The sequence below is a fragment of the Ceratina calcarata genome, unplaced genomic scaffold (genome assembly GCF_001652005.2).
Source record: "Ceratina calcarata isolate Rehan_Ccalc_2016 unplaced genomic scaffold, ASM165200v1 scaffold368.2, whole genome shotgun sequence".
NCBI classification, from domain to species: domain Eukaryota; kingdom Metazoa; phylum Arthropoda; class Insecta; order Hymenoptera; family Apidae; genus Ceratina; species Ceratina calcarata.
In genome coordinates, this window is record NW_017159898.1 from 1519091 (window position 1) to 1543223 (window position 24133).

At 34.6% G+C, this 24133-nt stretch overlaps 2 protein-coding genes across 6 annotated transcripts in view; one reads left to right on the plus strand and one right to left on the minus strand.

The window, feature by feature from the left end:
* The window catches only part of Hdc (histidine decarboxylase), a 9730-nt gene extending 1444 nt beyond the window's left edge, over positions 1 to 8286 (plus strand). Inside the window, exons 1-17 of one of the 3 annotated variants that reach the window (XM_018025721.2) lie at positions 452 to 684; positions 809 to 841; positions 1791 to 2077; positions 2609 to 2866; positions 3138 to 3281; positions 3809 to 3875; positions 4005 to 4167; positions 4777 to 4847; positions 4946 to 4965; positions 5035 to 5133; positions 5371 to 5591; positions 5707 to 5816; positions 6778 to 6786; positions 6939 to 7109; positions 7442 to 7518; positions 7603 to 7714; positions 7788 to 8286. In XM_018025721.2, the coding sequence (XP_017881210.1) occupies positions 814 to 841; positions 1791 to 2077; positions 2609 to 2866; positions 3138 to 3281; positions 3809 to 3875; positions 4005 to 4167; positions 4777 to 4847; positions 4946 to 4965; positions 5035 to 5133; positions 5371 to 5591; positions 5707 to 5816; positions 6778 to 6786; positions 6939 to 7109; positions 7442 to 7518; positions 7603 to 7714; positions 7788 to 8104 (2154 nt within the window). In that variant the 5' untranslated portion in view covers positions 452 to 684; positions 809 to 813 and the 3' untranslated portion in view covers positions 8105 to 8286. Of the gene's footprint in view, positions 1 to 451; positions 685 to 808; positions 842 to 1790; positions 2078 to 2608; positions 2867 to 3137; positions 3282 to 3808; positions 3876 to 4004; positions 4168 to 4776; positions 4848 to 4945; positions 4966 to 5034; positions 5134 to 5370; positions 5592 to 5706; positions 5817 to 6777; positions 6787 to 6938; positions 7110 to 7441; positions 7519 to 7602; positions 7715 to 7787 lie in introns of those variants that run through there. The other 2 variants (XM_026814151.1, XM_018025722.2) reach the window with 2 other exon arrangements.
* Positions 8287 to 8348: 62 nt separating this feature from the next.
* Positions 8349 to 23852, minus strand: qvr (glycosylphosphatidylinositol-anchored protein quiver). 3 transcript variants are annotated; one of them, XR_003389280.1, is made up of 5 exons: positions 17557 to 17581; positions 15646 to 15693; positions 15171 to 15317; positions 9605 to 14851; positions 8349 to 8679 (listed from the first exon to the last, which is right to left on the minus strand). XR_003389280.1 is itself a non-coding variant. In XM_018025724.2 (5 exons), exons 2-5 carry the CDS (start codon positions 18953 to 18955, stop codon positions 14595 to 14597), a joined length of 477 nt encoding a protein of 158 aa, XP_017881213.1. In that variant the 5' UTR covers positions 18956 to 19079; positions 23513 to 23852. The 3 variants fall into 3 exon arrangements, 2 of the variants coding, with proteins under 2 accessions (XP_017881212.1, XP_017881213.1); XM_018025724.2 differs by lacking the exons at positions 8349 to 8679; positions 17557 to 17581 and adding exons at positions 18931 to 19079; positions 23513 to 23852 and having other exon boundaries at positions 14595 to 14851; XM_018025723.1 differs by lacking the exon at positions 8349 to 8679 and having other exon boundaries at positions 9589 to 14851.
* Between the last annotated feature and the right edge of the window lie 281 nt (positions 23853 to 24133).

Here is a 24133-nt window from a genome sequence, read left to right on the forward strand (position 1 = left end):
TTGAAATTCACGAATTTGGCTACGTCGACCAGTCTTGGTCAGTTAGGTCAACTCTTCTGTACACGTCTTGAATAGTGCAAACAGTCTTGGATTTCCACGGTCCTCGCGAGTGAAATTCTCTGTTTCTCAAAACAAGATCAAGTAATATCTGTCCGTTTACCTTATGGTCATGTGACATAATCCAATGTGCGCCAATATATATTTATGAACAAACAAACCAATCTTGCATAAGAGAAACAAGGAAGGAAACAACGAATGAGGAATAAAAGGAAAGATTGCACAATTAAGGAACGTGGAAAGGGAAGGTCAGAGTGTATTGTCGAATCCAGGAAAGCGTACGATCTAGTTCTAGGCCACGAAGAGCCTTGTGACACTAGCCTAATAAGCTATGGGTCCAAGTGACAAGCGATCGATGATGAATCCGTACAAATCATTCACGAGTACCTATCGCATTAAAGTTCGGTGCTAGGTCAACACGCATAGAGCAGTAGAAGCGTATCCGCTTTGCTCGTTCGTTCAAATCCATTTCGTCGTTGCGTCTAAACTTCCGCGAGAAACGTCGCGTCGCGAGTTCCCCGATCTCTGTCATCGCGACTCGCCACGGTGAAATTAATTAATTGTCACCACATGCTCCTGATACGGTGCCACCGTAATTTCGAAATTTGGTTGTTGTGAGGATTTACGGTGAGCGAATCGATCTTTACGTTGATTCGTAGAATGAAATTTGCAACGTTAGGCCACGTATTGCATTATTGCTGTCTTCGTCTAATATACATATAATACAGTGTGTTCATTGATTTTATTACAGATAACATGAATCTAGAGGAGTATCGCATACATGGTAAGTAACAGAATTTTGTTCTATAAACATGTGCAAAATCATTCTGTCGGTGAACTAAATTTCACTTCAATGAAAAAAATTATGGAAACAGGAAATGGAATTTTTAAAAGAGAAAATATTTTTTTAAGACACCTAAAACGTACATGAATTATTTATAAATATTGATGCTCCATTGAATACCCCTGCGGAATGTAAAATACTTACAATGTACATTATGTACCATCAACCAGATTCCTAGGCATTAAAATGTACCAATAAAGAGGAATCACTGCGCGGGGGGAGTAAGTCTATGGGAATTTTATGGATTCGATACTGCTTCCAATACGGGCCAACGCTAAATTCCGTCTTTACAATCTAAGTCTCCGGATCGTAGGCAAAGCATCTGAACGAGATTTCCCTTTTCCTTAAATCCAATTTTGTAAGGAAAATCAGTTTCTCTGTTTATCCCGTGTTCTACAAGTCAATAAATTTAGAAGCATATATCACGGTTCTAAATCTGACAAACAATTTTTATCGATCTTCGATGTGTGAAAAGGTTGCACGTCGAACAAACGGTTTAACGCTTATAAACAATCGTTCGGTTTCTATTTGCGCTTGACCTCTCTCTTTTACAAATCGTCGGATGGCACGAATCGAATTCATTGCAGGATACAACGTGCATCGACGAAATGAATTGGGAGAGAAACAAAGGCTTTATTTAGAGAAACGATTGCGTCCACGAAAGTATTTTCTCAATATCTCTTAGCATCTTTTAAATAGAAAGACGCAAACATAATTGTTCTAAAGTTCTCGAATTGAACGTTGATTTTCTAGGAGTACTATAGAATTTGATAATGATTATCTTTTTATGCTTCTATTTAATGAGGCGATTACAGTTACGTTTAGGACATAAATTCTATTTATATTATAATGTAAATGCGAACTTCATATTGCGATTCGAAACCGTTAGGAAAAGATATGGTGGATTACATCGCCGATTATTTGGCGAACATCCGATCTCGGCGCGTTTACCCGGCGGTTTCACCAGGTTACCTAAGAAATGTTCTTCCGACCTCGGCACCAGTAGACGGCGAATCCTGGGACGACATATTCGCGGACATCGAAAAATGCATCATGCCAGGCGTAACGCATTGGCAGAGTCCACACATGCACGCCTATTTTCCAGCTTTGAATTCACCTGCTAGCTTGTTGGCTGACATGCTGGCCGACGCAATCAATTGTCTTGGATTTACTTGGGTAAGAACAATAATGTGAATATTGTGCTCATCTACGTACATAGAAATGATTCAATCCATTCTCGTGTTCAACGTTAGTATTGTATTTATTCTTTAAAAAATATCCATACTGTGGATAAAGTAATGGGGAAAGGAAATCGAAATATGAAGTACGAATTATGCGCGTTTACTATTATCTGAATTTTCCTTGACGAATTGGATTGAAAGCTACTTTATAAACTAAGTTCAGAAGTTATACCATTCGACTTCGGCGTTTCGTATAGTACAATTAATATATGTGCCTGTTGTCAGCGTTTAGTAAAAGCGGAAGTCTTTCATTAGAAGTTACGGAAACTTGAGAACGTTGTCTGTACTCCATACTCTATAATTGCAAATATCTATAATTACAAATCTCAAATTTTTATTTTTCAACATAAAAATTGCATTTAAAAATTTACAATTTGCTTTATAAACCAAAGCTGCAAAATCATTGAATTTCTCTTCAATTTCTTCAACAGAGAGAGAAAATTTTCTATTCGTATTTGTTTAAAAGGCTTCGAGTCCTGCGTGTACGGAACTAGAGACCATCGTAATGAATTGGCTCGGCAAAATGATCGGCTTGCCAGAAGAATTCTTGCACCGCCCTGGTGGATCCGGAGGTGGTGGCGTGATACAAACAACCGCATCAGAAGCTACCCTCGTTTGCTTACTCGCAGCGAGAACCCGAGCCATTAGAGATGTACAGCAAAATGAGCCAGACCGTTTACCCGCTGAGATTAATTCGCGTCTTGTTGCTTACTGTTCCGACCAAGTTCGTATTTTTCTTTTAAATTGTCTCTTGAAACGATCTCATTCTCCTCAGAGTTACTTAAGAATTCTCATCGCTATTCTTTCTCCTTTTGCATATTAATTTCTATGACCCAAATGATTAATTTTTTATATTCTTATATATTACTTATTTCTTTATAATCTATTCCAAAGAATTTCTTAAAATATTCTTTTTAGTTTTGGAGCGATATGTAAGGATTTTCATTGTTCATTTCCTATAAATTCATTCTTATAAATTCGCCCATGTTTCATAGGCTCACTCGAGTGTAGAAAAGGCTGGATTGATAGGCTTGGTTCGGATGAGATATATCGAAGCCGATGATGAACTTAGTATGAGAGGAGATGGGCTGTTAGAAGCGATAACGCAAGACCGAGCTGACGGTTTACTTCCGTTTTTTGTGAGTATTGTTTTTCATACGTCTTCAAATATGTTTCATAAAGATATTTATGACTCGAAATAAAACTAAATATCGTTACTTTATCGAAAATAAATCATACCTCATTTGCCGTAATTATAATTTGTTATAACATTTATTTTATTTGTTATTTTCTTCTAACATGTCAGAGATATTAAAAACAATATCGCAGTTCTAAGCTTATTAACGAAAATAGTAATTTCACAGAATAATATGATCGATTTTTCAATTAGCTTAGAGTAGGAAGTAGTGCGAGTAGAATATAGGGCAGACATAGCGTTGCAAGGCGGATTGTCTTTTCGCTAGTTGGTCCCTATGGGCATCGACTAACAACATCCCATTTTTCAAGATAATAAATCTGAATTACGAAAAACTTTCATTGGCAAGGATTGAAAATACGTGATAAGTTTGATTGACAAATAAATTCCGAACGCTACTAATAAAAAGTATCTACTTGTTTCGTGAACTAATTTAAGAATGAAAAATAAAAGACTATTTTTAATACGAAGGTCTGCGCCACTTTGGGTACGACGGGTGCATGTTCATTTGACAATCTCAAAGAAGTTGGACAAGTGTGTAAGTAAAATAAGAATGAACAAAAGGAATAATGTTCACGTTTTCACACTTCTTTCATATTTGTAAACACGACTTATCGCAGTTTAATTTGTTCAACTTGACAGCTAATTTTTTTTATGTAACCGATAGGTGAACAAAATGGACTTTGGTTACATGTGGATGCCGCCTACGCTGGAAGTGCATTCGTCTGTCCTGAATTCCGTGGTTGGCTTCAAGGAATAGAATATGCCGATTCGATTGCATTTAATCCTAGCAAATGGCTGATGGTGCATTTCGACTGTACAGCCATGTGGTAATTTATATACAAAAATATATTAATTTTATTTCAATAATTCAAATTCTTGCATATTTTTTATATTAAGAGAACGCAAAATAGAAAAATAAAATTTGTATATTACAAATCGCTGTAGATCCGATAAAATCACAAACACGGGACATTATTATCTCTCGTCCTCTGTCTCTCATGACTTATAGGTTGAACTGAGCGGATGCAGAATCGGTTTTTTCATTCTTCCTGCAATTTCCGTCAAGCCGCCGTTCGGCTGACCTGCAATCCTTAAGATTGATATTTGACGGCTTATTAAAGCCGAAAGCAGAATCTATTACGTTTTAAATAAATTGTTCATCAGAGGATATTAAACATTCTTATTTAGAAAATAGTTCCAGTTGAAATAAGCTTCTCAAATAATGAACTAAAATCATTTGGAAAAGACATAATTGAATTCCTATCAAATTAAATATTCGTACCGCGAACCGTTCGACTAAATTACGATATAACGTGAAAATTCTTTAGAGTCAGTCAAATGAACGAAATGAAATTGCAAGGAAATATGTGCACAATTCATGCAAGAAATGAAATATTAAACAACGAGAATTAAAAATACTTTTCTTATTGTTCCAGGGTGAAAAGTAGCCAAGCACTGCACAGAACTTTCAATGTAGATCCATTGTACCTGAAGCATGAGAACTCAGGTAACGTAGAAACAAAATATCTCTACATTCAAATATTAAAATATCGTGTTCACTTGAGGACGATGTTTGATTAAATAAGGTATATTCTTTATTTTCAGGACTTGCTATTGATTACATGGTAAATAATCAATAAACCGACGTAAAAATATTTCAGAATAAAGATACTTACACTTATTTATGATTTTAGCACTGGCAAATTCCGTTGTCAAAGAGATTTAGAGCGCTGAAACTGTGGTTCGTCATTAGAAATTACGGAATCACCGGCCTTCAAAAGCATATTCGCGAGGTTTCTATTATGTCATACTTTACATATGTTAGATAATATATTTCAAGCTGATGTAAATCTATCACAGCGTTTCGTAATGCAAACTTTTGAACAAATCTATAAATAATCAATTATTATTATAAACAATTAATATGACTTCAAAACGACTATTAGTAATGTCTTCTTTTTTTAAGAGCATCTTCGATATGATGTAAGATTTTTTTTACTCTTATATAATTATTTAAATGCGAATTTCAGGGTGTTAGACTGGCACAAAAATTCGAGGCGTTAGTTTTAGCTGACGCGCGCTTTGAGATTCCTGCGACAAGACACTTAGGGCTCGTCGTGTTTCGTCTTCGCGGAGACAACAGTTTAACAGAGCGATTGTTGAAAAAGATGAACTCGAGGGGTCGCGTGCATTGTGTACCAGCCGCTTTGCACGGGAAATACGTGATTAGATTTACCGTTACATCGACTAAGTAAGTTGATCAGGAAATCATTCGAATTTCTTTTTAATATGAAAATGATTTAAAAGATGGTGTTCGACAAAATAATTCTCGCATTAAATTCTGCGTATTTTGACTAAAATTTTAGCACGACTAACGAAGACATTCTAAGAGATTGGGCCGAGATAAGAAACACTGCTAATGAAATTTTGGGAGACACTTCAGCTTCGCCTGTACGAGCAAAAGTTCCACTCGCAGGTAACGCAGATTCTAACGGTAGATCGACTGACTTGATACAATCAATATCATGCAATTTTTAATATACAAGGTAAACATTGTGCATGTGGAAAATCATATACTGTGTTAATACTTACAAATCGTAAACCCGTTTTTCACTGATGATTCTGTTTCAGATTCTCTAGATAAACGGGGTTTTATGTTTCCTTTTTTTCTACCTCTGCATCAAAAAGCAATGTCGACATTTTATATAAAGAAAAATTTTTATTTGTCGATTAACAAATAATTAGAACTTAGACTTATTAATTACTATGACCGGAGCTACGCAACAATAGATTGAGTGTATAAGAGCATGCTTTGACACGTCCACGGATGGACGAGACATCGGATAATAAGAAATTTCAATGCTTACGAAATTTTAAGTGAAACTGTTCTGTTTGAGATTTTAGGTTCATTAAGTGACCGCATACGCCAGACGATGTCCCTCTTGTCTATAATATGCATATAGAGCAGTAACATATCCAATTCTATAAATCTACTTTTATGTTGAACTTATTGTTCCTGATCGTGGTTCTTATACATATGTAGATTATATGAAGTGCGAATACTCGTGTAGCTCTGGCCTAGAACTTCGTAGAAGAAATAGTACTATAAACATAAGTAATATAAAATTATTATAAAGATCAAAAATGTTAGTAAGACGCACATACATAATAACGACTGTCAAAATCCACAAATTATGTAACTGTGAACGAACAAATTATGAATATTTAAAACGTTCTGTCTTCGAATCTGCTATTGCATATTGCACAAGTGGAAGACAAATGCGCTTTATATTATTACTCAGCTAGCTACTCAAAACTATACGCATTATATAATTTGTATTAATCAATAATAAGCAATTTGTGTTTAATTTTCTTGTTTTGCTTTGTTTTTCCTTTTTTTTTTATCAAAACGCATGTCTATAATTTTTGGAACACAGAAAGCTCAGGTAAGACGAGTTTCCAGCTACTTTTGATTTTATATTTCGTATTTTTACATTAATTTCTTAGAATATAATATTTTTTATCAGCATGTGATTGTTTATACGTTTAAGAATATTGACAGAAGAACGGAAACAGTAAACAGGTTTTCACTTTCTAGATACTCGAGAGAAGAACGAAAACTTTGGTTCGAGCTTGTTATTGGCAAATTCTCCGATGTCACCGAAAATTGTAAACGGCAGCTTCGCTGCGATATACGACACGGCAGATATTTTCGAGGGATGTGCAAAAGCTTTTGGTCAGTTGCGACTTGAAGCTCGGGATAGCCCAGGTAAATAAAAAATGGAAAACTTTTAGATTGAACTGCCTGATATTCGCAGATTGATCATGTTCCATTGATGATTGTATGAACGTTTGTCATTTAACGAAACTACTTAGGCGAAAGCATAACAAACCGTAAAAAGTGATTGTTATTCGATTAAAATAGCTTTATCGCGAACCCATACTCAACATAATTTTTTGTGGTGTATTAGATTGCTTAAATTATTTTATTTGATTTTTAATACTCGGTTCATTTTGCAAATGCAATGTTTCTTATTATATGACTTGTTCGTTAGCAAAATGCTGTTCATTGTTCTTAGTGATCTGTGATTTGATTTTAAGCGATGCGACGTCGAATTCGAGGAATATTAATGTCAGGAAAGCAATTTTCATTGGATTCACGTATGGATCTCGTACAGGTGAATGAAAAATAATACTTTATAGGAACTTTATATTTGTATTATAGTAAAATCATTATACATATACATAAATCGTGTATTTAGGGATACGTTTGTTGCCGTCCAACCATAGAAATGACTTCGGAATTGCCGCTGCAAGAAGATGATGATCAAGGAAACAATGAAGTAGAAAGTGACGCTAATCCATCTAATAACGGTAAGTAATATTAACTAATTTTAACAACTAATAATCGATATTAAATAATATTTATCGTATCTTATAATATCAGATAATTCTGGCGAGTGTTCAAAGGCCCAACAAGAAACGCAACATTTTGGAAAATCATTGACAAGGCAAACATCTAAGAGCCGATCTAATTACACTGTAAATGGTTCGGTAAAAGTTGGTCCTCAAGATTGTGCGAATACTTTGATGACCATTGCGCCGACAGAAGGTAATCTACCAAGAAGCGAAACAATAGCTTCGTTTGGTCATCGTCCATACTCTGGCGATTTGTCAACGATGCACGGTCAATGCGAGAATCCTGATAAGGAGAAGGAGGGCGCATCATTCTGCAGGAAATGCGATCACTGTATGAAGAAATAATAAATTTAATGATATAGTTAGCCAAATAAATGTAATCGTTGACGCGTCAGTTCTCGACTGAGTGTACTCCTTTATGTCTTTGATGGATTCTATGTTATTTAAATTCAAGCATGGCGCCCAGTGACAAATTATTAAAAATAATGTAATCAACTGCGATTATAAATCTGAATTTACTGTCCGAATCACTTTATATTTACTCTCCACTTCTGATCCCTTATATTCCTCAAAACAATGTAGAAAAATATACATTCTCATACGACATTCAATTCAATAACGTATTTTCATTGCGAGTTATGAACAAGACATGACAATGAATCTGACCAATCTAGGCCATGATTATTTTTACTCCCAGTAATTTGTGAAAAAGAAATACATTCATGCCTATTATGATAGTAGTGACTAGTTCTAGAATGGCTAGGGTAAACAAAATCTCGCACGGATATGGAGTTTAGCACCTTAACAATTCTTCTTTCGTTAATTTGATTAAAGAAAATATCGCTTCGACATAACACAATTTTTTCGGAATAATATAAATAGAAAGGAGAAACATACACATACATTCATGTGATATGTACCTATATTTGCATTGAAGTATCTTATAATATCAGATAATTCTGGCGAGTGTTCAAAGGCCCAACAAGAAACGCAACATTTTGGAAAATCATTGACAAGGCAAACATCTAAGAGCCGATCTAATTACACTGTAAATGGTTCGGTAAAAGTTGGTCCTCAAGATTGTGCGAATACTTTGATGACCATTGCGCCGACAGAAGGTAATCTACCAAGAAGCGAAACAATAGCTTCGTTTGGTCATCGTCCATACTCTGGCGATTTGTCAACGATGCACGGTCAATGCGAGAATCCTGATAAGGAGAAGGAGGGCGCATCATTCTGCAGGAAATGCGATCACTGTATGAAGAAATAATAAATTTAATGATATAGTTAGCCAAATAAATGTAATCGTTGACGCGTCAGTTCTCGACTGAGTGTACTCCTTTATGTCTTTGATGGATTCTATGTTATTTAAATTCAAGCATGGCGCCCAGTGACAAATTATTAAAAATAATGTAATCAACTGCGATTATAAATCTGAATTTACTGTCCGAATCACTTTATATTTACTCTCCACTTCTGATCCCTTATATTCCTCAAAACAATGTAGAAAAATATACATTCTCATACGACATTCAATTCAATAACGTATTTTCATTGCGAGTTATGAACAAGACATGACAATGAATCTGACCAATCTAGGCCATGATTATTTTTACTCCCAGTAATTTGTGAAAAAGAAATACATTCATGCCTATTATGATAGTAGTGACTAGTTCTAGAATGGCTAGGGTAAACAAAATCTCGCACGGATATGGAGTTTAGCACCTTAACAATTCTTCTTTCGTTAATTTGATTAAAGAAAATATCGCTTCGACATAACACAATTTTTTCGGAATAATATAAATAGAAAGGAGAAACATACACATACATTCATGTGATATGTACCTATATTTGCATTGAATAATATATGAACAGACGTGTCACTCTTTTTCATCTAATAGTCTATTTAATAATTTCGCGTTAACAATTGCAACGGTATAACATCCTCGTGTTCTCTCGATCCGATACGCCATTTTTAATCGTATTAACAATTATTAAATTATAATATGCCCTTACAACCGTCTATCACCGCTTCGCTTCTCTCTAATTCTGAACACTTTCGTCCTATTACATTTATAACATCCATATATTTTTCTCTTTAACATTTCTAACTACATTCGTGATGATTTATAACATATCATTTTCAAGTAACCCCTTTAGGATTTCACCCATTCGCGAAGGGTAGTATGTATATTACGTAATCATATACGATATGAGAGATCGTTGAAAATATTTATGTTACATACATCTTCCTCCGATATTCTGTGTTTCGATTTGATGAAGAATCTAATTTTGCACGTGTTCAATTTTACAATAACAAATTACCCATGTTATTTGTACCAAAATATGCATTTCTTCACACACCGTACTTGATATTAGCGTAACGCTTTCAGACCTGATCTTTTATAATAGCTAAGCACTGCTTAACGCTATTCTACACATGTATTAATCTGATATCACTAATGTACTATAATACATTTAGTAGGAAATTAATATATGTATTCTAAGATAACTTAGTAGAAACTTTACCCTATACTTCTTATTAAAACGCTCCCCATTAAACAGAGCTTAACTATTCAAAATTAATTTCCAATCATTCTTATCCGTTACTGTATTTACTCCGTTGAGGCAACGATACGTGCATCATTCTACTTTCTCCTTTACGAGTTTGACTCTCCTTTTTGTGAAAAGGCTGCGATAGTGCAAAACAATAATTTTACGTATAAAACTATATAAAACATTTTGTCGAATTGAAGATCCTTTGCCGCGTTTATCGTGGTGAGAGAGAAGTTAGAGCTTAAATTCTCAAACAAGGAAATCAGAGATAAATTGTTAATTGCTTATGTCTGTATTTAGTATTTAGTAATTACTTTCTAATAAATTAATCTCCATTTAATTGAGCATAAAGGGTTAAATTAGCACAGAATTATTAAGCAGAATAAAAAGCACCGGATAAATTTCAACAAAATTTTGTGAATCCGACGATCGCTTCTTTCTTTTGTATACATTGTCAGTTAAAATTATAAGAACACCCTTTAAATTAATGTGAAATGTAATATGTTAAGGCAACCGTTTGGAGCAAACTGGGGACAACAATATTACGTGCTAAAGTATAATTTAAAATACTACTTTGCTAACAGAACATCGCCTCATGCCATCGAATATATTCTAATACATAATTATCTTGAAATCAATGAAACTGACATCAACGTAGAGCCAAGTGAATAGAAAAATCAACGAATCTCGGGGCAACGATCATACAAATCGATAGACACTGACACGAGACAGAGGGGAATTCTTGACACTTGCATCTTAAATCGTAAAATGTAATCGCCATACACCATTCAGTTATGCCCAATGTTCGTTAACATCGAAATAAAAAATGTAGAACATATCGATACGTAAGTTGACATCTCGGCGCATGTAAACATCAATTTGTAACAGACAGAGTGTACATCAATAGTAATTTCCTCGTAAATTATGCAAGCACATTGGATATGAGCTTTTGTGTAAATAGGCGGACGAAAGAGTATCGATCTCGTGTTTCTCATCCCTCTTTCCAAATCGACTCTGCTCGAGATGGATAAATCTGGTCCTTCAAACGTACTACTTAAGAATTTGGTCTTAGCAAAATCACCGCAATTGCTTCGCACGCATATATTCGTATTGCTGCTATGTGGATTCTTTCCAGCTGCGAGGCAAAACTTAAAAATGTAGATTCATTTGTTACATGCTAATACAGTGTTGTCATTGCACCATCGTTGCTCTGTCTGCTAAGATCTTCGTGTTTTCGAATAAAAATTCTTCGCAGTTGGGCAATGACAAACTGGAAATAAAATAAAGTGGTCAGATGAATAGAAGACGCGCGAGAAAAGTAGCCTCGCAGCCGCGCGTGCAACAATGAACAAATGACGCGACACGAGCCGCATGGCTTGCCAGAGAAACACCGGTTAGCTCGCTTTTAATTGCAACCACCGACGCTTGTTTGGCAAGAGACTCCACAGCGGAAGCCTTTCTGTGAGGACATGCGCGTTCAACTTGGACGTGCCAGCCATACCCTGAAATATCATTCTGCGTGATCGAAAGCTACGATCTCACGAGTAGACGTCGCCTTGCGTTGATCGAGTATCACATTATGTGTCGCACGATTTCCGAAAGCCTTAAAGCCCTTACAAATCTTCACCGATGCGCGCAATGACGTGGCACGATCGAAGCTGAAGGCCCACGTTGTGCTTTTTATATTAGTTCGATCTACCTCGCGTTGCATTCGTCGGAATGGAAGGTTTCGTGTTCGGGTTAATGTTTTAAGCCGGGCCTCAATCAAGAAACAGACTATCACGTTATTATGGCATTAGAAATATACTTGGTCTTCTGTTTATATTGTCTTTTTTTTTATATCGAGAGAAACTATGTCTGCTTAAAAAATTAACTCAAAGGTCTTTTCAACATTTTTAAAGAAATACAAACAGAATACTTATAAATGTTCGAATCGATATTTGAGGATCTGTTTCATATCGAAGCAACGACTACGGATCTGGATTTCCTTGTCTTCCGCAATAATACTATCAACAGTTTCATGCAAATGTCATGCAAGGGGTTGCTGCATGGGCGAAAGTCGCAGGACAAAGGAAAAGGGAAGAACACAAAGTCTTCAGAGACGTCGTACAGTAGACAATGAATCATCGAACTGTAAAACAATCAGTCTTGAAGTATCCGCTGTCGTAACTTTCAATATACTGATTATTCAAAGTGCTACAATCCATGCAGTCAAACTTTCTTCTTTCTACGCGTGAGCATATACTTCTGCCAGATATGTGATTGTAAAACGCGCTAACACTACTGTGATACATTAGCGCGCGAATGCCTTCGACAATTGACATTCAAATTTCAGCCAACATAAAGTTCGTTAAAAATGAATACAATATTGCTAACATTATCCATTAATGATTCTATGCTACTGATGTTATCTTTCTTATCATAATCAGCTTTCGAAAATTATGAAAGGCACACACGCGCTATCAAACAGAAGTAAACCTAGAACTCGAAAATGCTGCTGTAGATACTTGCTGGCCGTAGTCGCTGCTCTTTCGTAACGTTGTTGGCGTTGATGTTCATGCTGAAACCATGCGGCTTGACTGTAGTCTACCTTAAGCTCCGTCTGTACTATTCCTGTTTCGTAGTCTTATGGTGCATAGTACTCGAAACACCAGTGTCTCGTCAAGAACGACAAATAGGCAAGGGGGTATTAGTGACGAAGAACAATGGGGTAGAGTACGACAATCATTATAACATGAATGCATAACAGGAAATAGAGAATAACATAAAAATGCTAACGCTTATAAAATACGTTCGATCGAATTAGAATCAAAATATATGCATAGATATCGAATGTTGTGTATTGTGCACTGCATTTTTTCAATCAATCTTGATTTTGATTCTTCAACGTTCCCTTAATAAGTGGTATTTATAAAGTTAATTTCTAGTATTTAAACACTATCGTACGGTTCTTAAAAACAATGAAACGATTAAAGACTTAATTTTCAAATAGTAAAAGTGTTGCTTATCAAATCTCTGCTAAATTGAATGTAATACATCGATTCTAAATTGAACTCTGCGAAAAGTCTCCAACGATCGATTTCTATGCGTTAAATTATTAAAACGAATATGTGATCGGACCTGTTTCCGTGCCTCGACACAATTATTCTTCGTCACTTCAATATTATCTTTGGAGAAGGTCCACTACTCCCAGTGCAAGATGTGCACACAGTGGGAAAGTGGAAAATGTGTAAAGTAAATAAGACATACATTAACATGTTTAAGTGCTACAATGATCGAACAAATGCAATGTATCATACCTACGTAACGTCACGATTTCTCTTCGCATTAAAACATGGCGAATCTGATACGGAACAGAGATAAACAACAAGCCAGTGAAAACTCTGAGTGAAAAACATTCCCACATACCACAATATGATAGCAAACTGATTCATCGATAGATATCAAGAGCATTACTATTCGATCGTCTAGGGATTATAAAACAATGCTACATATCTTTAACGATAAATGGCAATGGAGAAAAGGAACAAATTTTTATAATCAAATGCTCCGAATGCTACGAAAATCAATAGTTGCAAACATATAGATTAATAGTTGACAATTCTAATCGACTTTGCACTGTATGCATTACGATTTATATAAAATAGAGTAAATGAAAGATATAAAAGAATTAATATCATTTAGAAACATATGTTTCTATAATTACGGGTATAATTTTCTGGCAGTCCGAGTTTAATTCAAGCAGTTTCATAAATTCAAACACTCGAAATGGAACGAGATTAAAGCCTGCAGTTAGTTTTATAGAAATAATCCGAAGGAATTGTCAACCAAAATAAGAGTATACGCGATAAAATCGTGTATGATAGAGTTCAATAACTATTAACTACTTAAAACCAGATCGCGGTTATTCATTACTGTCTATGTCAACAAGAAGGATCGGGATGAGCGATACGGAGTGCAAGAGAAAGATACTCATCGATACAAATTCATCGTATCAATTTCCATGATTAATAAAATGTAATAAACGAACAGATGAATTTGACACAATTTTTAATGATCAATCGATCCTTCTCCCTTTTACGAATTATTTATATCTTACCTCTTTACAAACGTGGAAAGAGATACAGCGTACGTTTAAGCCAACCGTTTACGTGAACGTGACTGTAGTGGATCGCTCGTCCCGATGTCGAGAGCCCTAGTTGCCGACTAACAATAAGAAAATAAAACTTTACAAGGGATATGATCGATACCATTGACGTGTGAATCGAGTAACTCAGGGTTATACGACATGACCATTGCAACGATCTACAAAGCAAGCTGGGGTCCCTAACACGACCGAGCGTAGTATAAGGATGGTCATTAGGATTAACAGGAGTACAGGATTCGAACACGAGGTCGGGGAGACGTGATTGCACATATCCTCCTCACAGAAGCACATGTGACCAGTGCCGGTACTTTCCATCATGCACACGTGGTCCACCATGAATAAGTTTATTTGTAATTGCGACGTGCAGGTCCGCCTCACGCTTTCATACGCTGGAAACATATGAAAAATTTATGAGACCTACGTAGGGAGTTAGTTGAGGCTAAGAAAAATAAAGAGAACAATGGAATATTTCGTACGGGATTAAAATTATCAAAAATACACTTCAATAAACATTGCTTGTTAGAATTAATTTGTAAGATAAGTTTATTTACAACTTTGATTGACATTTATCTTAAAATTAATTTTAATGAGAATTTCTTTTTTATGCTTCCTTTTAATATTAAATGTGAATAATAGCTTTCATACCTTTCAATAGAACTTTGAAACTTTATAGAGTCTTAATGAAAGGGAAGGAAGAAAAGTACTTACCCGATTTTGCATTTCGAACCATCTTCACGCAACACCCCTTACATGTCATCAAAGGTGGTTGATCTCTAGGAAGTGCGGTGTAATTGAAAGGATCCTTGCATCGGAGATCTGTCCACGAATCGCACTCGTAGCAATAAACGGAACGAGCTACAAAACACAATCACAATGAACAACGACGATTCTCAAGCATCTATAAAATGTTGAACATTTAACCGATATAAATACTATTCTATATGCATATTAAAATCAATTTTCGTCAATATCATATCCTTAATCAAAGGAAAGAATCTTTTAAAAAAATTTCAAACTATGGGAAAGGTAGAAACATAATTACAGATAATGAAAAAATAATTTATTAGCTAATCTTGTGCAAATAATTTATTAAGAAACGAAATTCGTGAGGTTTAATTGAATTTTCAGTTGATAAGCCTTACAGAATAACGTTGACAAAATAAAACCTGACTTGATCACTCACTCTGACACTCCGCTCGACAGACGGTGGCAACCGCGAGTACAATTGCCGCTGAAACGAAACATTGGTCACTGCTTTAAATAATGATAGTGATGATTTGAACTGTGGATATCTACTAAATGATGAACAACAATTAAGGGGGTGCACACTGCTAGGACTAATAACTATCATTCCTACTGCTACTGTCTTCGCTACTGCAACAGCTATTTATTCTCATAATTGCATCTAGGTTCGCAAATGAGTTGAAATGAACATACTTTTTTTAATCACACGCTTAATTAGTAAAACTTAGTGGATTAATGTTACAGAATGATTATCTCATCTGTAATATTTATTTTATATTACACTTTGCCTTCTTAAGTACTTATATGTTTCTCTCCGTTTGTTTACTTACCTGACAAATATATCTCTAATTTTCATTCCAATTAGTATAAGGCAATATGTCGCCATATATATCGATATTTCTTGATTCTTACGATTATTATGGAGTCTCAAATAAATGTTCTTTTATGTTATAAGTAACTAACAAATTACTTAAATTGATTTTTTATCAATGAACTTAAGAATTCTTCAATTTTGGGAAGCGCCTTTAGAATACGCACAGATCATTTTATCCTAATGTCATACCTTCCATTATGTAGCGCGACTTTCTTGTGGCATGTATTGGAAAGTATGTGATTAATAATCATTCACTAATTCAAAACTCTCAACATTTTCACCAATTTTAGTAAACTAACCAGTACGTACCTCGTGCACAGCGGCAGCGATCGTACGCAAGAATACTATTACAATAAATTCTACTAAAAGTATACTATTACTAAAAGTATACAGTTCCATTTAAGAATCCAAACTTGACTTTCATATCCCTTAAAATAATAATGTAAAAAAGAATTTGTTCACATCAAAATATTTCCTCTGTCGAACCATTCCATTATCATCCAACCATAGTTACGAAGTAATCGAACTATCATCATTATTCATGCTAATTGTAAATTCTATTTCTGTCACACTTTTCATTCACCATCTACACACGCATCCCGGGTAGTATTCGATCGTTCCCGAAGCGATCGATAAAGCACGCTCCATTCATATCTAACTATTCAGGCATAGTTATTGTTTCGGGGGAGAGGGAACTCTAGCGAACAATGGAAAGCGATAAATAATATAGAACAAGGGTATCTATAATTTTCTCGTATCATGTTCTTTTTTATGAGCTTCGAAAACTCGTTAATTCATGTAAAAATATATTATGCTAATGCGACTTTGAAATATTTATTTTCCATAAAGAGTTTTCACATTATTCGCGTTATATGCATAAATGCAATTAGGATAATGAGAAAGTGTGAAGAGAGGCAAACAGTTTAAGTACAAATTAATTCAATAAATATTACTTTTTTGATTAGATTTGTTGCATATTTATGAATGCAGTATGGCCTGCCATTATTGCTGCGTACAGGATTAATTAAAGGAAGTTCGATTCACTGGCGTAACTGTCAGTACAATTAGCGCATAAACATCATTAATGGCACAAATGGCTATTCAATTAAATGTATAAGTTTCTTAATTAAAGTACTTATGTTTGTTCAAAGTGTTAATGAACGTACACCAGACATACTAATGTACTATACTTTGTTTATGAAAGTCAAGAGAATCAAGTTTTAAATACATTTAGATTTAAGATATACATAAAAACTACTATACTAATCCTATAGACATAACAAATTGTGATGTATCTTCGCTCATTAATAGCGCGCGGAAGTTTGTGTCCGTGCTCACGTGTACATGTTTAACGTGCCTAGAATATCCTCATAGAATACACAATAAATAAGAAAGAAAATTCAAAAACACGAATAACACCGGACGAATTTTTTTTCAACTGGTAAACCGAAATTATATGCTGTTCGCAAAACTTACCTACTAAGACGTGATTCGTCCACATGATTGCCGCAATCGTTTCTCTCTACTTCTTGATCAGCTTCATTCCATGTCACGAGCTAATTCCTCCCGCAGGAATGCACGTCGAATGCAATTCAAGAAGTTGCATTCGCCCACAGGAAATTCGACTGAAACGAAAGTAGATTACAGAGAATTCAAAGATCGAACGGTTTAATTTTATTTATCGTTAAGCGGTGACCGCTCTTAATTACGCGCTGCATGTAATCAGGGCAACAAGAGCACATTAGAGCTGAAATAGAATCGCCAGTTTTAGAAAATCAATATTTCGAATGGATCTGTGTTTTATAACAGTGCGTGTCGTTCGAATATTTGAGACGCTTTTTGCGCGGGAAACGTAAAACGCAAATCGTGTCAAGAAGGTGTAGAGGACAATGAATAATGAAAAGAAGTTCAAGTCGTCTACAGATGAAAATGTGAAACAAACAAGGCGAAAATAATTGCAGAAATGCATGAATAATCGAAAATAAATCTTTGTAAAACGGCGCATTAAAATTATTTGTGAAAATCGAGAAAAATAGATTTCCTTATAGAGGATAAGCCAATAAGAAATATCATGCACAATAACTTGCCAGTAATTAAAAGTATGTTATATTTGGGTCAGCGTATTCACTATTCTCATGCAACTCGGCCACAAGCAACGCTGCGGCACGTAGTCGAGCCAACAAAAGTACCGCATATTCTCCTTCTACGATTTGAACCTTGTTTATTCAACAAAATGTATCGGGTATTCTAGATATCCTGACGTTTACACATCGTGTAGACGTTTACGATTTGGTTAAGAATTTGAAACTCGAAGTAAAATATTGTTATTTATACAATAATTTAACTAAATAATTAATCATGTTAATAGTTAACTATTATATAAAAAATAAGTTATTATTTATTCTTGAAACATTTTATAAATGGTTATGTAATAAATTTTGTAAGTATGTATCTTGTAAGTTTTGTAATGAATGTAATCAAAATGAATATTGATAAATCGATACAATAAATTTTTAATACACCATCTTCTCTTTTACGTGAAATATAAGTATTGTTTGCTTAAGCATGGAAGAAGAATTAGACAGTAAGTAATTGATCCATTAAAAAGGATTTTCAGCCGCACCCTGCGCTAGGGTTACAACCCGATTGTTTGCTTCAAGGGTCGTTTATCTTAAAACTTAAACAGGTTTCCTGGATTCAAACAATATGTAATATACGAACGTAGGTCGTGAATTTTGAAAAATCCAGAAACTGTTTTTTAAAGAATTGATTAAATAATATTTTAGAGCAAAAAGCTCTTGGATATTTTCAACTGGTAAACCGAAATTATATGCTGTTCGCAAAACTTACCTACTAAGACGTGATTCGTCCACATGATTGCCGCAATCGTTTCTCTCTACTTCTTGATCAGCTTCATTCCATGTCACGAGCTAATTCCTCCCGCAGGAATGCACGTCGAATGCAATTCAAGAAGTTGCATTCGCCCACAGGAAATTCGACTGAAACGAAAGTAGATTACAGAGAATTCAAAGATCGAACGGTTTAATTTTATTTATCGTTAAGCGGTGACCGCTCTTAATTACGCGCTGCATGTAATCAGGGCAACAAGAGCACATTAGAGCTGAAATAGAATCGCCAGTTTTAGAAAATCAATATTTCGAATGGATCTGTGTTTTATAACAGTGCGTGTCGTTCGAATATTTGAGACGCTTTTTGCGCGGGAAACGTAAAACGCAAATCGTGTCAAGAAGGTGTAGAGGACAATGAATAATGAAAAGAAGTTCAAGTCGTCTACAGATGAAAATGTGAAACAAACAAGGCGAAAATAATTGCAGAAATGCATGAATAATCGAAAATAAATCTTTGTAAAACGGCGCATTAAAATTATTTGTGAAAATCGAGAAAAATAGATTTCCTTATAGAGGATAAGCCAATAAGAAATATCATGCACAATAACTTGCCAGTAATTAAAAGTATGTTATATTTGGGTCAGCGTATTCACTATTCTCATGCAACTCGGCCACAAGCAACGCTGCGGCACGTAGTCGAGCCAACAAAAGTACCGCATATTCTCCTTCTACGATTTGAACCTTGTTTATTCAACAAAATGTATCGGGTATTCTAGATATCCTGACGTTTACACATCGTGTAGACGTTTACGATTTGGTTAAGAATTTGAAACTCGAAGTAAAATATTGTTATTTATACAATAATTTAACTAAATAATTAATCATGTTAATAGTTAACTATTATATAAAAAATAAGTTATTATTTATTCTTGAAACATTTTATAAATGGTTATGTAATAAATTTTGTAAGTATGTATCTTGTAAGTTTTGTAATGAATGTAATCAAAATGAATATTGATAAATCGATACAATAAATTTTTAATACACCATCTTCTCTTTTACGTGAAATATAAGTATTGTTTGCTTAAGCATGGAAGAAGAATTAGACAGTAAGTAATTGATCCATTAAAAAGGATTTTCAGCCGCACCCTGCGCTAGGGTTACAACCCGATTGTTTGCTTCAAGGGTCGTTTATCTTAAAACTTAAACAGGTTTCCTGGATTCAAACAATATGTAATATACGAACGTAGGTCGTGAATTTTGAAAAATCCAGAAACTGTTTTTTAAAGAATTGATTAAATAATATTTTAGAGCAAAAAGCTCTTGGATAACTCATTACGTTAAAGAAATATGGACAAAAAGGTAGAGATCCATTTTCACCCTTGTTCGGCCCTGTTAGGGTGGAATGAAACAAAATCCGCCCTTAGTAAGCACTCACAAGACGATAGGAATATATCTTTGAAATACCAAGTCGATCGGTTTCGGGTTACGTTTCGGATATGTTAATCAGGATGTTTTTTTATATACGAGTTGATTGATTGGTTGACTGAAATTTTCATTTATTCTCAAAAGACACATCCACGCATCAATTTTACAGATCTAGCCCCAGTCCCCGCATCAATTTTCAAGCCCCCACGTGCGAACACGAAACATGCGTTACTCCAACTTCCGTTACATTGTTATATAGCTCTCTCAAGTTGTAGTCTTATAGTATTCCTGAGATTTCAAAGAATAGGTTGGTACAGATTTTATGAAAATCGGTCTAGCGAAGGTAATAACGTTCAAACACACAACTCGTAAGAATCATATAAAGTAGTGTAGATGTTCTATGAATCGAGAGATGTTTCGAAATGTCCCTCGTATTAAAATAAACATGAACTCCCACTCTCAGTATACAATCTCTTGATGAGAAGTGAGTTATAATCAGCGTAAACTTTAAATGAGAATTTTTGAATTAGCAATGCGATTTACTTTTGCGATATACCGCCGAAGATTCTTAACCCATTTGCATCACACAGAAAAGTGAAAAATTCGTTCTTATCACCAAAATTTTTTTTGATTGTATTTAAATGAAAATGTTTTTAAATGTTAAAAATAAAAGCAATATTACATAAATAAAGAATTTTTATTTCATAATAGATTCATAATTATGAGAGGAATAAATAAATAAATAAATACTCAATCTGATTACTATCACTACTATCAGAAGAAATCGCCATAGAACGTCTACGTTTTCTAAATCTAATTACCTCTTCACTGCTGTCGGAAATATAACCATCCATTTTTTTTTATTTTTCTAAGTTATTTTACCCTGAAACTATTCGCGATCACCTCTTTTCATTGACTGAGAGCCAAATACGCATGGGTATAATATACGTTCTGGTAATAAATGCCCAAGTGGAATGTGCGCATATATGCGCGCTCTGGTGATAGTGGCCAGGCAAAATGCGCGCATATATGCGCTTATGATGCAAATGGGTTAATCCTTTATAATGTTTATATGTAGAGACTAAGTTAACGAATCACTAACGTAACTTATGATTTCTGATTACTCTACTACAAAAATAGACGATCCAGTGTGAATCGTATGTTCTGTTACTGCATCGCGATTTCATCTTTTTGGCAAACGCATGGCACATATCATACATTGGAACATTTGTCTCGAAAAGCTAGTCAAAACTGTTCTAGTAGTGCAGCAGTGTAGGTAGTGTAGCAATTTGCTCCAATTATATATATGTATTATAATAATATTAAAAGCTTTATACTGAGCATTTATGAAAATATTGATTTTTAATCTTTTTGAAACAATGATTTTTTTTTTGCATCTATTAATACTAGTGGTCTTCCTATATTTAGATAGTTTGTATTTGCATTTAATATTTACAACATTTAGACTTTCACCACACTCCAATCAATTCAATCAACGATTAAACGTTGCCAACAGCAAAATTTTAACTATGTCTTCTATGAGGAATGTTTAGTTAGAATGTTATTTAAATATTCTAAATAATAAATCTATTAGAAATCGATTTAGGTTGACAAAATCTAGTTGAAATTAATCGGAACTTGGTGAAACTGAACATGCTCCTTAGTGAACATATATATACATATATTCGTAGACGAATTAATTTTTAATCATCCCAAAGGAAATCTTATGTAATTGACAATGCAAAATGTGTCAAGTACTCTGCGTTTTTAATAAATCCCACACTTGAGTATGTTTACTTTGTTCTTTCAATGGCACACAGTTTTATACATATAAGTAATATCCGCACATGATAATCTCTCCGTGTGTCCAATTATACTACTATCGGTCATGTTTATACTGTTTCTTATCACATACACATAAAAGTGATTGCATGAAAGAAGATAAAATAATCACTTGATATACGAGACGCATAATAGGAAGTGTTTGCAAAGTACTTGCAACAATTTAATGTGCAATAGATTCTTCCTTGTAAATCTAATAATGAGTGCGTACGAAACGGGGGAAGATCGTTAATAAACAGAACTGAAATATAAACAAAAGATATGTTCTTCTGAATATTAACAAATGAACTAAGTCAAAAGAGTATTTTCCAAGTTTAGCTGTATTAATTACGATTACAATTTAAGCACCTGTTGCTCAAGATAGTACGCGGAAGCCTGTTCGAATTTCGAAAGAAAAATCTATTAAATGAGTAAAACTGAAACAAGTCCTTTTATTAATAAACTTAATAAGCAAAACTATACATTGTTAAATTAATTGAACTACTTTGCAAAGCATAAAGTACTGTCATTAAGCAGAAAATAATCGTCAACCGTATGCGCAAATCATTTCAGTAAATAAGGATAGTAATGATCAGACTTCGGTCTTCGCAATCGCTGTTGTACATATGTACACTTAATTCATTATATTTTAACCTATTATAAACATAATAATTAATTTAATTATTAGTTAGCAATATATTGTGAACAATATGTATTTTCGTCAGGTATAAACATAAATAAATACGTACCACCCTTAGTGACATACAAGTGATATGTACATATGTATGTATGTAAAGCTAAAATCCAATAAATGGGACGTATAATACATCTAATATCCGTTTCGTACATAGAAAAATTTAGTAAAAGTACAATACAATACGTAATGTACAGTAAATAACTAAACATATGGGAAATATAAATTAGTACTTCTCGCACTATTATTCTTATAAAAACAACTCCTTGCATAGCTTTACAAAATGATTCGAGCAACGACAATAGGACAAACAATCAGACCATAAAATAATGAATGTATTACACCTAAGGGCAAAATCAATATAAAATCGCGTAAATTAGTGAAGGAGGGAACAGAACATGAACCATTGACCTGCATATAAGTGCATATTGTTTTACTACAGTTGAACATATAAAGATAAACATGTCGATTCATTTTAAATAGTAAAAAGCCTATAATAGTTTTACAAAAACTGATAGCGATTCATTGTAAATACACGGAAATCAACCCTTCATCTAGGATGGCAATAAAGAAAATGTGTAAAGAGATGTTCTGTAGAGAAATTTAAACTGAACCATGCTGTACCCTTGTAAATACGTACTGAGTTCGAAAGAAGAGAATCCGGAATACTCAACCGTTCAAAGATACCGGAAACTCATTGAAGGAATGATCAATACACAAGATTGCTAGTTTCGTGCACGTTTAATCTGATCACCGTCACTTTCGCCGATCAATTGGTGTTTTTCAATGACTCGGATGATCACTGCACCCCCAGCATGGCGGTGGACGATACCACGTAAGGGAAGACTATGCGGCGTGTGAGCAGATGCAGTGGTTGCGACTACGGCAGCACATTTCAGTGTCAGAGAGCGTCGCGGCGCGGTTCGCGAAACGCCACCCATGCCGCGCAATCGGATAGAGGCGAAGTGCGGCGGATCCAGGTCGATCAATATGACGGGTCAGCAGTCGTTGTGTTGCGGCAAGAACGCTGAGCAACCGATGAGAGGCACAGAAATCTGTAAAACAGAGAGGGAATACTACGTTTGAGCTGCAAATGTTCATCTCCAGAATGCGTTTTCGCACAAAATGCACGCATGCTGTTCCAGGCACTCTCAGCTCTGCCTGGATCTTTAAATGTCACGGAAAAAAATAATTTTTCTCACTCTTGCCATCTATCGTCTTTTTATTTATTATAATTACTACTCATCGCACAAAACAGAAG